The sequence below is a fragment of the Cannabis sativa genome, chromosome 3, assembly GCF_029168945.1.
Source record: "Cannabis sativa cultivar Pink pepper isolate KNU-18-1 chromosome 3, ASM2916894v1, whole genome shotgun sequence".
Lineage (NCBI taxonomy): Eukaryota > Viridiplantae > Streptophyta > Magnoliopsida > Rosales > Cannabaceae > Cannabis > Cannabis sativa.
This window is the reverse complement of record NC_083603.1, coordinates 67,670,707-67,689,406: the sequence shown is the minus strand read 5'-3', so window position 1 is coordinate 67,689,406 and position 18,700 is coordinate 67,670,707. Positions and strand designations below refer to the sequence as shown.

At 36.1% G+C, this 18,700-nt stretch overlaps 2 protein-coding genes across 2 annotated transcripts; both read right to left on the bottom strand.

Moving 5' to 3' along the window:
* Positions 1 to 1,295: 1,295 nt before the first annotated feature.
* On the bottom strand, positions 1,296 to 3,517 carry LOC115717729 (protein FAR1-RELATED SEQUENCE 5-like). The gene is made up of 2 exons (XM_061112779.1): positions 3,111 to 3,517; positions 1,296 to 2,994 (listed from the first exon to the last, which is right to left on the bottom strand). Exons 1-2 carry the CDS (start codon positions 3,515 to 3,517, stop codon positions 1,296 to 1,298), a joined length of 2,106 nt encoding a protein of 701 aa, XP_060968762.1.
* An 11,643-nt stretch (positions 3,518 to 15,160) lies between these two features.
* On the bottom strand, positions 15,161 to 17,902 carry LOC133035841 (uncharacterized). Its single transcript, XM_061112227.1, has 6 exons — positions 17,741 to 17,902; positions 17,572 to 17,656; positions 17,361 to 17,456; positions 16,915 to 17,246; positions 16,660 to 16,836; positions 15,161 to 16,501 (listed from the first exon to the last, which is right to left on the bottom strand). Exons 4-6 carry the CDS (start codon positions 17,155 to 17,157, stop codon positions 16,217 to 16,219), a joined length of 705 nt encoding a protein of 234 aa, XP_060968210.1. The 5' UTR covers positions 17,158 to 17,246; positions 17,361 to 17,456; positions 17,572 to 17,656; positions 17,741 to 17,902; the 3' UTR covers positions 15,161 to 16,216.
* Between the last annotated feature and the right edge of the window lie 798 nt (positions 17,903 to 18,700).

Sequence of the window (18,700 nt, the reverse complement as noted above, 5' to 3'; positions counted from 1 at the left end):
TTTCTCTTTTATCTTATTCTTCCGTTACATTTTATGTTTAATAATTTATCAATTAAACTTTTTTTTAATTAATTAGTATACTTTTATTTTATATTGAACTAAATTAATCTTTTAAATGGACAAGTTATGCTACTTAATTTTTAATTATCGTTGAGTCAAAGTTAATTTAAAGGTCATCAAATGGATAGCTGATTCTATACTTTCACTAATGTTTGTTCTATTTTTTTACAATTTTATTGAAGTTCATAATTATATTACTTCTAGCAATAGAGTAATTCTTAAAGCTTCATCATCTTTCTCTTTTGACATATACATATATGTGATGTTTATATTGACAAATTTATTAAGTAATAAAAAGTATTTGTTATGTTGTTATTAACCAAGAACATTGTACAATCTATCTATAAATATATATATATAGGCAGCCGATTTTGTACCCATATATGCAAAACACGGATTGGAATCCGTTGTATGGCAGGGGGGTCCCACCGTACTTTTAAATGTTTTTTAATTTTTGAAATGTAAGTGGTAACCGGTTGTTGTAGGTGTGGTTACCGGTTGGGAGTTTATTTTTTTAATTAAAAAATAATTAGGTACGAAAAAAGTACAAAATGGTACTGTTTGTGTTAGTTAGAGTACAAAAAGGTACATCAGTCTTCACTGTTCCTGGCAGTTGATGGTACGAAAACACTGTAGGCAGTGGGTCCATGTTGTCGGATTAAGGCTATTTTGGTATTTTCCTTCATTCATAAGATCATATGTATTTGTGGGATGGTAATTAAGTACATTATATAGAGTACCGTGTACATTACTTGTTTCTGCGTGATGTTTAGTAAAATTAGTGTACATAATATCACGTACCGAGTACAAAATTTCACGTACCGAGTACGTTCATTTACGTTTCGTAGTATATTGTTTAGAAATTTTTTTTTTAGTGATGAAATTATTTGTTGTTATACATTGAGTTTTTAGTTGGTGTAATTTTGTAATTGTAAATATTTCGTATATTAAAAATTACCAGAAAAATATATTTTTTCACCTTATAAGATTCAGTTTTTTTTCCTAGGCATAATTTAGTTGTTCGTCAATAATAATTTTGAGATTTGGTGAAGATGAGAGAATTACCTTAAACACACCAAACATAACAAGAAGTATATAAATGTAGAATTTTTGAAGCAATAAGTAGAGTCATAAACGTTAAAACAACAATGGCTAAAAGTAGCTAGTTATAAGAATGACCATAGTAAGACTCTTGTGTGGAGGAAGGCGGTTCCGGGAAATACGCGTTGGAGTGGTCATTGAATGAGTCGAATCTTTGGTTGATTGTTTGGAGGTTGTTGCCCCTGAGATCCAGTGTTATGTTGACGATTTGGGCACCGTCGATAATCATGGTCTGATGAGCGACAAATGCGACAATGTCTTGAGTTTCTTGGGATTTGCTCCCCGTTTGGTCCTTCCCTTGTATTTCCCGTACCCTTTGTTCTCACAACTTCGGGGTCTTTAATAATGTTGGGGTTGCTACGATATCTTCGAGGTTGTGGCGTCTCTCCTTCTGGATTGGAATTCAAGTCAAATTCTTCCTTGAACATTAGAGTTAGCCGTTCAAGCTCTTCGTTTGCACGGTTGTACGAGTCCTCTGATTTTGCTGCATAGAAAGTGAAGTTATAAGTCAGTGAACTGAGAGATCCAAACCTAGCCATCTCGTAAATGTGCTGTTGTGGTTGTGCTGGCGGGTTAAAATGTAGGTGGAGATTTATCTTTGCGGATTTGCTCCATCGCTTCATGAGAAGAGAATTAGGTATTCTTCTCATGTTTAATCTTTTCATTGTAGCCCATAAATGTCTACAAGGGTACCCTTGACTTTCATAGAGCAAGCAACTACAGTGTAGTGCTCGTCGGCCTTCACAGTAATGAACTCGGTATTGGACGTCCGGATGCTGGAACTTTCCAATGGTGAATATCTGCCACTCTCCTTCTTGCTCTTGAGTTATGACAAAATAGTTATTCTCTAAATCAAGCTGCTCAGCAACCTTGTGGTACATAGTTCTTGTGTTGAATTCAGCACATTGGTTGTAGTAAGTGGTCAAGCATGTAGGATTAGGTGGGTGAGGTCGAGTGCATCTACTTTTGAAGTCATTTGCAGTCTCGTTGTGTCTGAGCTTTGAGACTGTCATATCTATGGTTGTTACAAATTCACGCAAGCAATAATTCTTCTCTAAATTTTTTTTTAGAGCGGAGTTGATGGATTCGCAACGTTGTGTGGTTCTCATTCCTGCAACGAATGAACCCCTTAAATACGTTTCTGCCCATTGTTGTCTTGACTCGAATGTTGTTTGACACCATTCATTATCTGTTAGTTGTTGGGTTTGGATGACGTCTAACCATCTTGCTTCAAATTCTTCCTCCTCGTAGTAGTTGTACATGAGATCCTTAAATGTTTTTAAGAAGATCGGATCTTTAACCTTTTTTGAAGCATTTGTATTGAGATGCCAAGTGCAGAGACGGTGCGTAACATCAGGCATGTGTTCAACGATAGCCTGTTTCATGGCCGCATCTTGGTCAGTAACTACAACATTTGGCTTCTTATCTCCATGGCATTCTAGAAATTTTTGAAGTAGCCAAGAATATGATGGAAGCTTCTCGTGGAGGAGGAGAGCAAATCCGAAGATGCATGTGTTGAAATGGTGGTTGACGCCAATGAGAATAGTGAGGGGCTTATTGTACTCATTCGTCATGTAGGTTGTGTCAAATCCTAGTACATCCCAAAAAGCTACATAGTCCACGCGTGAGTTTCCATCTGCCCAGAATAAGTTAGCCAAGCGATTCTCGTCGTCAACCTGATAGACAACGAAGAAATTAGGATCCTTCTCTGCGAGACAATCAAGAAATCCCAGAGCCCCTTCTGAGTCCGTCTCTATCTTCTCTTCTCGCTTCGCACCAGCAACCCTGTTGTACACATCTCGAAGTTGACATGGCATTTTCTCGTAACCTCCACTTTACAAAGCAACATGAGACATTATGTTGGCAGTTTTAATTCCTACGGAGTTCATCGACCTAACTTGGGCAAGCAACCCATTGGAGACAACTCTATATGATCTCAAAAATTGTACCTCACTTGATGAAGCCAGCTCGTGATTGTGCATTGTGCTGAACTCTTTGCATTTCCAAGTGTTACACGGTTGTGTGAGTAAAATACGCAATGCTGCCTGACATCCGGTTCTAGTGACATCATGAGGTCTTTTTTTTTCTTGGTGTGTCCGGTGATGCGATTTTTTTTCGAACCCTCTGAACAACAAACCCACCTCCGCATTACAATGACCCCATGAGAACGTCGTACATCGTCTTTCCTTGTGCCGAAACCCATCCGTTTTGCATACATTTCGTAGAATGCTTCCCATTTTTCCAGTTTGTCGAGACTCTTGCCTAGCACGTCCTGTATTTCAATCTCATTCACTGGTTTTATGATGTTTAGCTCTGCTGTGATGGTTTCCCATTCATAAGTGTATTCGTCATTCATGTTGGCTTGTTATTGATTTGTAAGAATTGTAGATGAGGAGTAAGGTGTAGAGGGTGCTGAGGGGATTGAAATTAGATTTTGTGAGTTTAGAAGGCTGAGATAATAGGGTTGTGTGGAGTTGGTGTTCACATTTAAAGCTGTTGGGCTGATATTAATGGGCCTCTTCAATATTACAATCTGAACTCAACTCCTCTCGTACGTCAGAACAGTATAATAGTATAAATTGTTTTAATTTCATTCCACATGTAATTGTGAAATAAGGTTATTTGACGAAAAATTTGAAGGGTTGATGTTATTGAGTTGAAAGGTTTGGTGGTGGGATTTAAATAGATTGGGGTTATGTTAATGGGCCTTCACCTAAGTTTTTCAATGAGTTGAACCATATTCGTACGTCCGAAATAAAACATTGTACTTTTTTTGTTTTTGAAAAAAAATATGTTAAGAAAAGAAGAAAATTTTAATAAATGGTTAGTTGTTCACATTTAAATCCATTGGGCTTATATTAATGGGCCTATACCAACATCTTTTAATGAATTCAACCATTCCTGTACTTTACAAAGATAACGCAGTACTATTATGAAAACCCCATGCGTGTACACGTGTATTAAAGTGATGACTTTTTTTTAGTAGAATGGGTAGTTTTACTGATTTATATATGTTGGGGATTTATTTATGTTGGGCTGATATCAATGGGCCCTTCACCTACATCTTCTTATAAGTTAAACCATCGTCGTACGTTAGAACAGTACCGTAGGACATTAGGTTTTTTGGAAAAACGGGATTGATGAATAATGTTGACATTTGACCATACTACGTACGCCTACACGTGTATTTAATTGTGTAATTCAGAGATTTAAGCACCCCTCTTTTGACACATCACATTTGCCCAATGGAGTACATCCCAATGGAATACAGCTAACTAAAAAACGTACTATAGGGTTATTCTCCACGACTTATATAAGACACTTGAGACGTTTTCCAATCCAGCATCAAGTTTATAGAGAAATTAACTTGTAACTTAGTTATTAGCATTACAATATATCAAGTATGAGTTCAGGTCCACACTGGGTTATTTTCAATGGACCAAATGAAGGTATCTATAGTACGTACGAAGATGTTGTAAGCAAAAACACTACTTCTGATGCGTCCATAAAAATAATTCGTTATGAATCTTTCATAGAAGCTTTTTCTGCTTTATGTCTACATGGAGAGACGGGACAATGCTTCACTGGGCAGCAAGTTAGAGAACTTTGCTGTGTTAATGAGTTTCCCTGCATGTGGGATTCTGATGATGATAATGATGAAGAGGCTATCCTTAATTCTGTTTGCTCACTGTTTGATGAGGGTGAATGTTCTGGTGCAAATAAATCACCCGAACAGGACAATGTGAAAGATTCGACTGAGAAAGGTGAGGACCGAAATGGAGATGATATAGAAGTTGGGGACAAAGGAGGAGTGGATACTTCTCCCAAAAACAGTAAATGATGCACTGTGTTAGTGTCCAAGTTATGTTATTTTATATTTTAAGCTATAATGTTGTACGATCAGTATTTGTTTTGAAATATGTACTTTGGTTTATTTTGGAGTATTAATGTCACTTTCCTCATTAATTAATTGTGGAAGTAAAAGTGAAGTGAATCATTGTGAAATCACAACTGCAAACAGAAAGCAAAAAAACTTAAAATAATATAGTAAAGTTACAAACAACTACATATATAATAGAAGTGCTTCAATCTCATTAAATGGCCTAACAAAAAGTTGATTCAACGGCCATCTGAGATGAGTTGTAACAAAAGTACAGTATATATATATATAAAAAATACCACGACTGAAACCGAACGGATGTTCAATCAAGTTCTATAACTTGAGGGAACTTCCTTTGAGACGGAGGGCTATTGTCTCTGAACGGGGACTTTGGTCGTGAAGGGCTTTCTCTTGGAGTAGTGCTTGGTGATTCTTGTTTCACATGAAGTGGGTAGTGGGGAATGGACACCTCGGTGTAGTCGAGAATGTCATCCATGATACCCTCTAATTTTTCTCTTGAAGTGTTGCCTTCTTGCATGGCGTGGGCTGAATGGTACAGATGTTCCGCGAGTTTGTATGACTCTTGCTTGGCCTCCGTGGCTCGTAAATGAGCCTTCTTTATAATTTTTTCGTGTTCGTGGAGAACAGACTCGAGCCTTGCACAGTTAGGACATCCTGACATGGACGCTGAATGGAGTCTTGGACTCCGTGACGGTGTACCTACGGGTCTTGTGGAAGAAAAAGGATGCGGTGGGGATTTTTGAGGACTTGTTTCAAAAGGTTGAAGTTTTGGTAAGGGTCCATTTGATGTAGGTAACAGTAAAACGGGGTTTGAAAAAAATGCTTAGTAAATAGACATAACCTTTACTTATATAGTGGGTTGGTGGGTTGATGTACACGTGATTGGGTTTATGTAATAATATTGGTTTTCTTTTTCCGAATTTAACCATTTAATAGTTAATAAATTTTGACAATGGTAATATTTACCCATTTATTAGTTAACCAATTTTAATAGAAGGAGAAGGTGAATCAAATCCCACAAACAAAATCTAAGCAATATCGGGAAAGTACTAAGTGATGTGACATGTTTATATTAAAAACAAATATACGTACGGTTTTATGATTTAAATAATAATTTCCAGAATTAAAGTAAAAATAAAATGCTTTAAAGTATTAGTACACATGGAAGACATAATGAATGAAGTGAATTGATTTATTACAGCCGTATAAAAATGTCACATCACCATCTTTAAATAATAAGTACATGGTTTGAAACATAAAAAATAGTGTTTTTATTTTTCAATCTAAAATTCAAAATAATACCCAGATTTTGTTTTTGAAAATATTTAACTAAATCAAGAATTTTTATGTAGACCCACCTTTTGAGTTTATAAAAACATAAAATTGTTTTCAAATCTTAAATAATAAGAGGAGTCACTCTCAATTTTTCTGGTTTTGTTTTTATTTTTTTTCAAATTGTTTAAAATAATGATAATATAAAACATACTTTGAAGTTTTCAAAAAATAAAAAATATTTGTTTGATGTAATTTTCTAAAAACAGAAATTATTTATTTATTCTTTCTTTTTTTCTTAGAAAATAAACTTCAATAAAAAAATTAATAAATACATTCATAAAAAAGAAATGCATTTTAAAAGTTTTTTCAATAATAATGAGATAAAGTAATTTGAAAAAAAAATGATGAAATTAAACTCCGACAAATAACTTTTTGGTGTTCTCAAAATTTTATATTTTTTGTAATTTTTTTTTTTTTTAAAAAAAAAATCTTCTGAAAATATTGTCAAACACTTATAATTGTATTATTAAAAAATAATTTTTAGTTGTTAAAAATAAAATTTATTTTTTAATTATAGTGCCAAAACACCATCTAAATAATTTGTCAAAATGAGTGTTTGCCTTCTTTTTTGTTAAATGTTGTATTAATTTAAATTTACTAGCCTAAATTTAAATAAGAACACAAAATGTTTCTAAATAAAATAATATATATATAGAAAAAATCAATATTAATTGAACATAAAGATCAAATGTGAGGTCCCATGCACCATATGCATTAAAATTTAGAATTATAAAATTACTTTTGAGAAAAAGAAAAAAAAAATAAAACTGTATTATATGTATTAAAATAAAATGTTATAATATATTGATATCAAATCATGGTGCTCTTAATTGTATTAATCCTAATTATTTTATTAGAAATAAAGTAACTATATGTAGGATGTTTGTCTATTTATAGAGATCAAAATATAAGGTACATAGAATAGAACATTACAATTATAATAAATAATAAAAACAAGTTTTTTTTTATAATATTTGGCACAATACTCGAAGAATTCACGTGACATGTATGATTTTTTTTTTTATTATTTTGGTCGGATCCCACAGAAGGAGTAATTATTTAATGAATACTTTGTCACCTAAATATTTAAATGTTATGGTAATAATAAGTACATGGTTTAAATGGTGAAATTAAAAAAGGTGATGTGACATCCACTCATTTCAGTAGTGAATAATTTATTGAAATTTGACATCATAATCGTTGTTGGTACTACTATCATAATTTATTAAATCTGACCTAATTGATTTGTCCAAATTTTAATAAGAAAAATGTCATATTAGTATATTAGAGCCCAACAAATATTAAATCTCCTTAAGTAATTACTGGTAGGTTTCGTGTTTTCAAATAGTATATTAATTAACTCAAATCAGGGAATCCCATGAGATCTGCATGTCAGAATGTAGTCAGTTTGATTTGATGTTACACTGTGAAATCGCTGACGTACGTTATTTAAAGTATAGGAAATACTCCATTTAACGTCAGTGAGTACACTGTTGGACGTACACAGAAAATTAAATATTGATAAGACAACTATTGATTTTTTTAGTTAGTATCTACAAATTAAAGAGGAAATAGTCCATACTTGGTTAAGAAGATTACAATATTTGGACAATTTTTAAATAATTCCCAACAACTTAAAAACGTGGTCCTAAATAGGAAATGGTTTAAACTGTATTAAAATAAGTATTGTACGAATAAATATGTTCGAAATTATAGTTTACATTTGAAAAAAAATCTTATTATCTCATTAAATTTAAATATTGAGTAAACATAATTGCACCGTACTGTATTTACGATGTAAGGTACTCTGCACGTATATTGATGTACGTTATTTTCAAACTTGAACTTATTGAGATATGTGAGATCCAGCTTCTGACGTACATTGAAATACGTTCCAAACATATTTTCATATAATTTATTTCTGTGACTGTTGAAAATTGATTTTAGGGTTGGAAAGACATACGTAGAAATACGTTATTAGAATAAAGAAATCTTTTATATATGCTAATTAATTTGTAGGAACCACATTACAATTTCTCACTTCTTGATTACAATAAAGTATTCAACATTACAATTTTCAAATAATAAAAGTGAACAACCAACTACCATTACAATGAAGATGTTATGAATCCGTCTTGGTCAAATTAATATTAAATATTTACATTTAAAACCTGATTTGACTAGACTGTACAACCTATCAATGAAGATGACTTTGTGAATGTATTAGAAAAAGGCATTTGGATTAACGCAACAAAATGGATTAATTTTTGTCTTTTGTTAATAAAAACTCCTACAGTACATATGATGTGACATATATATTTAAAACTCACCCAAGTACGGTTTTATAATAAAATAATAATTTGACCTAAGAATGTAAAAACGCTGACATTTGCCTCCCGCGTATCATTTTGTTCGAGAGTCTGGCGCACCGTTGTGTCAAATATGATAACACTCATTCCTCGGTGGCCTTGTCGACTCGGGAGGTTTAGGTTCGGTTGGATGGCATATTTGGGTGGCCGTATTGGAAGTAGTTCCGTCCACCCTACTCCACCCATCCGAAACCTTCGTCAACATTTCCTGAATATACATATACCACATACATAAAATTTTTAAGAAACAATTCGTAATAATATAATTTTTAAAAAAATAGACGTAAATAGTTGAGTTATTACCGAAATTTGTAATGAGATGATTGATTGAATTGCTGAAATTCCCTTGATGCACCTACAACACACGGTTGCAGTGCATACCAATCCTTTTGTTTACACATCTTCACTTCGGTGCAACAACAATACATAATTTACTTTTTTTTTATATATATTATCCCTATACGTCTACAGATAGGGAATGAGTTTTCTAGGAAAGAAAACAATACTAAATTGAGAGGTGAAGGAGTAAGGAGAGGTAGAGGGGTATATATAGTACTTGTGGATGTGATTGTTGAGTGTAGTCTTGTCAAATATTACAAAATAATAATTAATATAACCCTAGGTACGGCTAAAGGTGGTATAACCCCAAGATAAATTTGATTTTGTCAATCCCTTGAAAAATGTAATTTGAACAAACCCAACCCCCTATTAACTTTTCCTTGGAAGACGTAATTCCAACCAACGAAATTATCGATTTTGTTCTGGTTTGGTTGACTGTGGTTAGAAAAATTATTTATTTAAATAAGGTAAATGTTGTTCCCATTGTTCCCATTGTTCCCATACGTTATGAACAACAATGGCCACATAAAATTTTCACATGTACCAACAAATATCCTAATATTATGTCGAAATAAACATGTGTGGCGAAATGAATAAGAAATTAACTTACGATGTTTACTAATAATGAGAACTCAATATTTTTTTTTAAACGATTTAAATATTTCATTAAAATATTATTCGTTGGAATAAATATTGCAATAATTTTTGTAAGATTACATTAACGTATTAATCGTTGTTATCAAGATTGTAATAATTTTTTGAATACTATACAAATATAGATATTTAATAAAAAAAAACAGTTTATTGTTATGAATACAATAGTAGTTTGACACAACAAGTGAATGTAGTAATAAAGTCTGGAGAATAGTGACTCTGGTACGCTTCATGATGAAATGAGTACATACTCAGCCCAAACAACCTAAATTCATAATGCGACTTCCGCCATAGTGCATGAGTGTCACTCCGTACAACCCTAGGTCGAACATGATTCGGTGAGTTCGTTAGGAGAGTAGTGAGTCTGGTACCCAAAAGCTAACTTGACTACATACTGTGCCACAACGGGCCCGTAAACACCGCAAGTCACATTGTGAGTAGTACGAATGGTTGAGTGTCACTCAGTACAACCCAAGGTCGAACTGGATTCGGTGAGTTCGTTGGGAGAGTAGTGATTCCGGTACCCCAAAGCTAACTTGACTACATACTGTGTGTCACCGGGCCCGTAAACACCGTAAGTCACATTGTGAGTAGTACGAATGGTTGAGTGTCACTCAGTACAACCCAAGGTCAAACTGGATTCGGTGAGTTCGTTGGGAGAGTAGTGATTCCGGTACCCCAAAGCGAACTTGACTACATACTGTGTGTCAACGGGCCCGTAAACACCGCAAGTCACATTGTGAGTAGTACGAATGGTTGAGTGTCACTCAGTACAACCCAAGGTCAAACTGGATTCGGTGAGTTCGTTGGGAGAGTAGTGATTCCGGTACCCCAAAGCTAACTTGACTACATACTGTGTGTCACGGGCCCGTAAACACCGCAAGTCACAGTGTGAGTCGTACGAATGGTTGAGTGTCACTCAGTACAACCCAAGGTCGAACTGGATTCGGTGAGTTCGTTGGGAGAGTAGTGATTCTGGTACCCCAAAGCGAACTTGACTACATACTGTGTGTCACCGGGCCCGTAAACACCGCAAGTCACATTGTGAGTAGTACGAATGGTTGAGTGTCACTCAGTACAACCCAAGGTCGAACTGGATACGGTGAGTTCGTTGGGAGAGTAGTGATTCCGGTACCCCAAAGCTAACTTGACTACATACTGTGTGTCACCGGGCCCGTAAACACCGCAAGTCACAGTGTGAGTCGTACGAATGGTTGAGTGTCACTCAGTACAACCCAAGGTCGAACTGGATTCGGTGAGTTCGTTGGGAGAGTAGTGATTCCGGTACCCCAAAGCGAACTTGACTACATACTGTGTGTCAACGGGCCCGTAAACACCGCAAGTCACATTGTGAGTAGTACGAATGGTTGAGTGTCACTCAGTACAACCCAAGGTCGAACTGGATTCGGTGAGTTCGTTGGGAGAGTACTGATTCTGGTACCCCAAAGCTAACTTGACTACATACTGTGTGTCACCGGGCCCGTAAACACCGCAAGTCACAGTGTGAGTCGTACGAATGGTTGAGTGTCACTCAGTACAACCCAAGGTCGAACTGGATTCGGTGAGTTCGTTGGGAGAGTAGTGATTCCGGTACCCCAAAGCGAACTTGACTACATACTGTGTGTCAACGGGCCCGTAAACACCACAAGTCACATTGTGAGTAGTACGAATGGTTGAGTGTCACTCAGTACAACCCAAGGTCAAACTGGATTCGGTGAGTTCGTTGGGAGAGTAGTGATTCCGGTACCCCAAAGCTAACTTGACTACATACTGTGTGTCACGGGCCCGTAAACACCGCAAGTCACAGTGTGAGTCGTACGAATGGTTGAGTGTCACTCAGTACAACCCAAGGTCGAACTGGATTCGGTGAGTTCGTTGGGAGAGTAGTGATTCCGGTACCCCAAAGCGAACTTGACTACATACTGTGTGTCACCGGGCCCGTAAACACCGCAAGTCACATTGTGAGTAGTACGAATGGTTGAGTGTCACTCAGTACAACCCAAGGTCGAACTGGATACGGTGAGTTCGTTGGGAGAGTAGTGATTCCGGTACCCCAAAGCTAACTTGACTACATACTGTGTGTCACCGGGCCCGTAAACACCGCAAGTCACAGTGTGAGTCGTACGAATGGTTGAGTGTCACTCAGTACAACCCAAGGTCGAACTGGATTCGGTGAGTTCGTTGGGAGAGTAGTGATTCCGGTACCCCAAAGCGAACTTGACTACATACTGTGTGTCAACGGGCCCGTAAACACCGCAAGTCACATTGTGAGTAGTACGAATGGTTGAGTGTCACTCAGTACAACCCAAGGTCGAACTGGATTCGGTGAGTTCGTTGGGAGAGTACTGATTCTGGTACCCCAAAGCTAACTTGACTACATACTGTGTGTCACCGGGCCCGTAAACACCGCAAGTCACAGTGTGAGTCGTACGAATGGTTGAGTGTCACTCAGTACAACCCAAGGTCGAACTGGATTCGGTGAGTTCGTTGGGATGGTAGTGATTCCGGTACCCCAAAGCGAACTTGACTACATACTGTGTGTCAACGGGCCCGTAAACACCGCAAGTCACATTGTGAGTAGTACGAATGGTTGAGTGTCACTCAGTACAACCCAAGGTCGAACTGGATTCGGTGAGTTCGTTGGGAGAGTACTGATTCCGGTACCCCAAAGCGAACTTGACCACATACTGTGTGTCAATGGGCCCGTAAACACCGCAAGTCACATTGTGAGTAGTACGAATGGTTGAGTGTCACTCAGTACAACCCAAGGTCGAACTGGATTCGGTGAGTTCGTTGGGAGAGTAGTGATTCCGGTACCCCAAAGCTAACTTGACTACATACTGTGTGTCAACGGGCCCGTAAACACCGCAAGTCACATTGTGAGTAGTACGAATGGTTGAGTGTCACTCAGTGTTACATCTGCACCTGGATCTCTTTCTCTGAATCTTTGATGCTGAAATCTCCTTCTTGCTAAAAGTCTTTCTTCACGACCTTCCTCACTATGATTGAGGTATCACTTGCTGTTTGTGGGCACTACTCATACAATAAGAATTTCGAAATCTCAATGAGGAAGAGAGAGAGAGTGGGTTCGGCCAAAGATAGGGAGAGTGAAGGCTCAGTTTTTTCTGAATGAAAAAGTAGAAAATTTTAAGTGTAAATTTCTTGAAGCCTTCACTATCTATTTATAGCATTCCACTAGGGTTAGGTTTGAATTATTTGGCATTAAAATAATGAAAATATCAGTTTAAATTGCCTATAAAAGTGGCTGGCCATGCTTAGTGGATTTGGGCCTCACTTATTAATTCTTTGTTGAATCCACGCATAGAACTTAGAATTGCACTCTCAGTTATATAGAATGCTCTATATGTTCCACCATATAGACACATCATTAGTTATCCATTGTTATAATCCTAATTTGATCAATGATCCTCTATATGAATGATCTACACTGTAAAGGGATTAAATTACCGTTACACCCTACAATGTATGTATTCCTTAAAACACTTGACCACGTATAAATGATATTTCAACTTATGTGAAATGAGTACTCCACCATTTATGTTCGTTTGGTCAAGCTCGAAGGAGATCATCCTTTGCTTACTATTCGCCAGATAGAAGCTATAGATTCCATGTTTATGATAGCGCTCCCACTCAATTGCACTACCGTGTTCCCAAAATGTACGTATCACCCTCACCTAAAAGTAGGCTTAACTAACAAATCAAAGAACACGAATAGCCTCTCGAGATTGAGCCTAATCATATCAGGATTAAGATCATTTGATCTAGGATCAACTAGGCGATATTGACTTGAATAGATATTACGGTAAGTTTAATTAATCTAAGTCAAAGTTCAATATCGGTCCCTTCCGATGCATACTCCATGCATCCAACCTGAGCTTTACTTTAACCAATGCTCTGGAAAGAACATAGCATTTGTCCAAATGCAAGTAAACTCTTGTTGTAGATTATCATATCAGTAAAACCATATGTCTGATAAATGTAGGAAACTTTATTCACATAGTCATGTTTACTTTCCAATGTGTTGACGGGGCCCAACACTAGGTCGAACTGGGTTCATGAGTTCGTTTGGAGAGTATGGACTCCGGTATGGTCAACATTTATAATAATTAACATACATGTTGTCATATGATTAAAAGAAATAAACATACAAATTGCAAACTCAATTAATACAGAAAAAGTATTGCATAGTCTGTTTATTAATTTTGGCCAACATGTGTATTTGGACATAACATAAAATATAAGAAAGTTCATACAATTCCATTAAACCAAACTAAACCGGCTGTATATGTGGTTTATTCATGTGGGGAGAAATATTTATGTGTTGTACTTTTAACTGTTCATAGAGTTAACATAAAATATTATTTTAATTTGATTGGACTGCTTGTGATTGACACTACTTTTTTGTATATAAGTATAGTGGACCAAAGACTTTGAAGCAAAAATTTGAGAGGCAGCACGAAATATGCTCCCCAATTTTAATATACTTTCTAACGTTTTCAAAGAAATTCGGTTTCCTCCCTAAATTTATTTTCACAACCTATTTCCACCATAAGGTCGAGGGAAACACTCCTTTTCAAGCCTCACTAACACCCTAATTTGGTTTGTTAAAAAAAAAAACATGGTGGCTGGTTCTGGAGAGGACCCCTACGGGTTCGAGAGGGATTTCCCTTCATGGAAAAATTCACTTGGGGGACACCCCCATTGCTACTGTGGTGATCTAGCTTATGTTTGGACTTCTAGCAGTAGAGCAAATCCGGGTCGTCGCTTCTTTGGATGTCCGCACTATGTAAGACTTCGAACGCCTTAATAATATTTTAAACTAGGCTTTGTAAATATGGTGATGTACTTATTTTAAATTCAGGAGAACAACGAAAGTCGAGGATGTGATTACTTTTGTTGGATCGATCAAGCTCATCCTAAAAAACCTGCAGACACTACTCTCGGTTTGCGAAACCAAGTAAGGAGTTTGGAGAAAGAGAAGATGCACCATGAAAACATTATTAAAAAATTATATTTCATTATATTTATTTGCCTTTTCATCATTTGCCAACTTTTATTTCGTTAGAGATATTGTATGTGGTATGATGTTTATTTTATGTTTTTTAAGTATGTTGTCAAAGGAAAGGTAGGCATTTAAGTTGGTTCTATTAAAAATTTCTTAATTACTATTTGGTCATTGATTGTGAATGTCAATATGTGCGTACAGTAATTAATCAAGTGTGAAATACTAGGATTTAAAGATAAATATCAGTAATTTTCACAATATAATCCAAAAAGTGTCATAATAACTTAGTCAATATTGTTGTGTTTCACTATATTGCATTTTAAAAATACTTCAACTTTTTTTTTTCAAAGTTTTAAATTACATGATTTACTTACCTATGAGTTCAATGTTTAATAGATTGCTACCATTTTCAAACGTTGATGTTCAATACATTGCATTTTTGAAAAACAGTAACCTTTATTTATTTTGATAGCTTTTAATTGCATTATTTAGAAATGGTGAAATTGTGTGAACGCCAGAGTTATTATGTCTCATTACTGTACTGTACTTTAACTATGTGTTTAATGTTGAATAGATTGGTACCATTGTTTATAATTTTTAATATGTTGGAGGTATCCATATAATTGTTGTAAAGCTTGATGTTCAATACACTGCATTTTTGAAAAACAGTTTTTTTTTTTATAGCCTTTAATTACATTATTTAGAAGTGGTAAAATTGTTACAAAGGAAATTGTGTGACAGAGTTATTATTTCTCATTATTGTACTGTACTTACTCTTTTTGATCCAAATTTATGTCCAAGGCCAGAATTAATGCCTTCATCTCTGTAATGGGAAAGTACATAAGTGTAGGTATTTTTATTATTTTGGACATAATTGGAGTAAAATTGGTCAATTTCATTTTCAAAATAATGTACTTCACTATCCAAAACCTAACAGTACTGGCAAAATATAACAACAGTAATAATATTCACAATAATAATGGGAAAGTACATAAGTATAAGTATTTTTATTATTTTGGCTATGGACATCATTGGACTAAAACAGATAGTGCGAAAAAGAATGTAAAATTGGTTAGTTTCATTTTCAGAATAATGTACTTCACATATTGTTATGGTAAAAAAAAATCCAAAACCTAATAGTAATGGCAAAATATAACAACCGAAATAATATTCACAATAATAGTAATAATGACCATACAGTAATAATAATCAGTTCCACCAAATTCTAAAAACTACCACAAGTCTTACCCTATAGTAAATTATAAAATCACCAACATTAGTGCAATTCCAAATCACCTAACAGTAGTATGATGCAAGTATATAACATGACTCACTAAATATAATTTACGACCTAAACCCTAACTTTTGTAACCATTGTACTGAACATAGTAAATATATAAATAAAGTAACTTTTGTAACCATTGTAATATACTACTTGTTACTTATGGCCAGCCTTTTAGAATGACGTGTTTTCGGGGACTTGCTCTTGCCAGTCCACATGTTTTCGGACCTGGCCTTCGCTGTGCTGAATCGGGGGTCTCGAGGAGACCTTGATGGACTACGTAATGGTATAGTTGTAGATGTTGATGGAAGAACTTTGGTTTTGCTCAATCCAAATTGCTTCTTAACTCCCTCCATCACAGCATGTTTAGCCTTGTTACTCTCGTGGGTGACAATTTTCCCAACACAATCCAGTCTGGCTTCAATAGGATCAAACTGCATTGTACATTAGGAAACCAATTCAGTAATACACATGACAACCAAATCCATAGAAACAAATCCATCAAAAAATAGATTGACAACTCAATTTTCACAATATAAACAGTTAGCTAACTGGATGAAAACTTAAACTAAAGAAATCAACATTACATTACCTCTTCCAATATTTCATTTTCCTCGAACAGTGATTCCATGTACTTCATTACAAACATTCCACAATCGTGGCCATTTTGTTGTTGTGGGTAGTCCTTGCTTGAAGAAATAATTACAAACTCGCTGAAATTCAGGTCTCCTGGCTTGACAGGGGCAAACAATTGGTCCAAAGTCTGGAGCTGCAAAAAAATTAAAACAATCACAGTTGAGATTAGTGCAATTAGACTAATAAAACGGCAAACCGTGTACGTGCATACCATCTCTACGCAGGTGCTCCGACGTGACCTCTTATGCATTGCAGAAGACAACGAGTCCCTAATTTCCACCGTTGTATTAACCATGCTCACATTCGCCGCAAACCAGTGCGGAGCACTCTCGGTATCCAGTAGGGGTACCACCATATGCGACAAAGTAAAACAAACAACGTCATTGGAAAATTGAACTACACACATTTGATTCAACACAAAAGTTTCAAGAAAATGCAAATTACAGTGTGACATAAACTCAAATCTGCATCGTAATAAAGAGTGGACCACTCTTGCTCCTTCGCCATCCTCTCCACAGTCATCGTTCTTCCAAGTAACTTGCTCTGCACAATAAGCACACATAATAGATTACATTTTAAATAAAAACATAGATTTAACAGAGTTTACAGCACAAATACAAAAGATTCATGTCCACTTTTAAATATCAAATTTCATACCGAAATTCTGGTGGGCATAAACCAAGTTCTCTTTCTTCCAATGCCGTTGCGCTTCTTCTCTCGAAAATTCATGATTTGAGCAAAGCAATCAATGACCTGACATTTACACAAACAATATCCGTTATGTTGTCATTCATACAATTTGTAAATGGCATTAACTAAAATAATGAACTACAAATTTCAAAGCACCCAAATGCCAACTTCTACGTACACTGTTTGATATATCGGTCTCCGGTTTCATGCATTTGAAATACCTCCGCTCGACCTCAACCTTCCCAAAATGGGCTAACACTTCACTGAAATACCACACAAATAATCAACAACGAAACGAATGTACTAATATCAACTACGTACACAGTAATCATGACACATGAGATTACCTCGGATCATTGGCGCTAGAGAAAATGTAACGGAACAACTCGTACTGTTGATTTGAGTAACCCTTCTTCACAGTGAACGGACCAATCACCTTCCCTCCAGATTCTTTGAATCTTTCGAACGCAGCATCATCAAAATAATCCTTCACTGTCTGCTCAACTTCCTCTTTTACAATAGCGGGGAGATCTTCTCCCCAAAAGTTAATAACCTCAAACAAATCATCAGAAACAACCACCTTAGTTGGAACAACGACCTTCTCTTCTGATAGATTAAGTGAAGGGACACTCTCTACATCATCAACATCCTCTTCCAATTGATCCTTCGTCCCTTCACCATCCTTTTCCTCGACACCCACGTCATCCTTCTTCTCGGTCTCCCCGTTGAACGAAAGCGAGCGCTGAACTTTGCTCGTCTCAGGTATCTCCAACACTTCTTTCATAGTCCCCTTCCCAAGGTAAGTGGAGAGTACCTTCAGTAACAGCTCTTTTGCGCTGCTCACCTTCAAATCAAGCCGGAAGACCTCATCTTTCAACTCACACACAGCTTTGTATATTGCGTCATTTGTGGGTTGCCCAACTGCAGCGGATTCAAAACTTGGCAGTAACACATACGTGTTAGTCAACTTCACCTGCTTAGTACACCAAAAAAACTAGTTAGCATATCTCTCAAATAAAATTCTAACGCATCAGAAAATTGAAGTACTAAATGTACCTTTCCACTTGTGTGACCACCGTGGTCTCGAATCCACTTGTACACTGACTTGCAGTGTTTTGCGGTCCAAAAGTCAATTGGAGCCACAGTTCGGTCCACGTGAGTAGCAGTCCAGTCTACGTGCGTCAAATATACAAGCTGCCACCAAACAAAAGTGCATACATATATTACCACAGCAGTATACGAGAGAATAAAATTGCTACCATCACAATAATTCGAAAACTTACCTGTAAAAATATCGTGCAACCGGA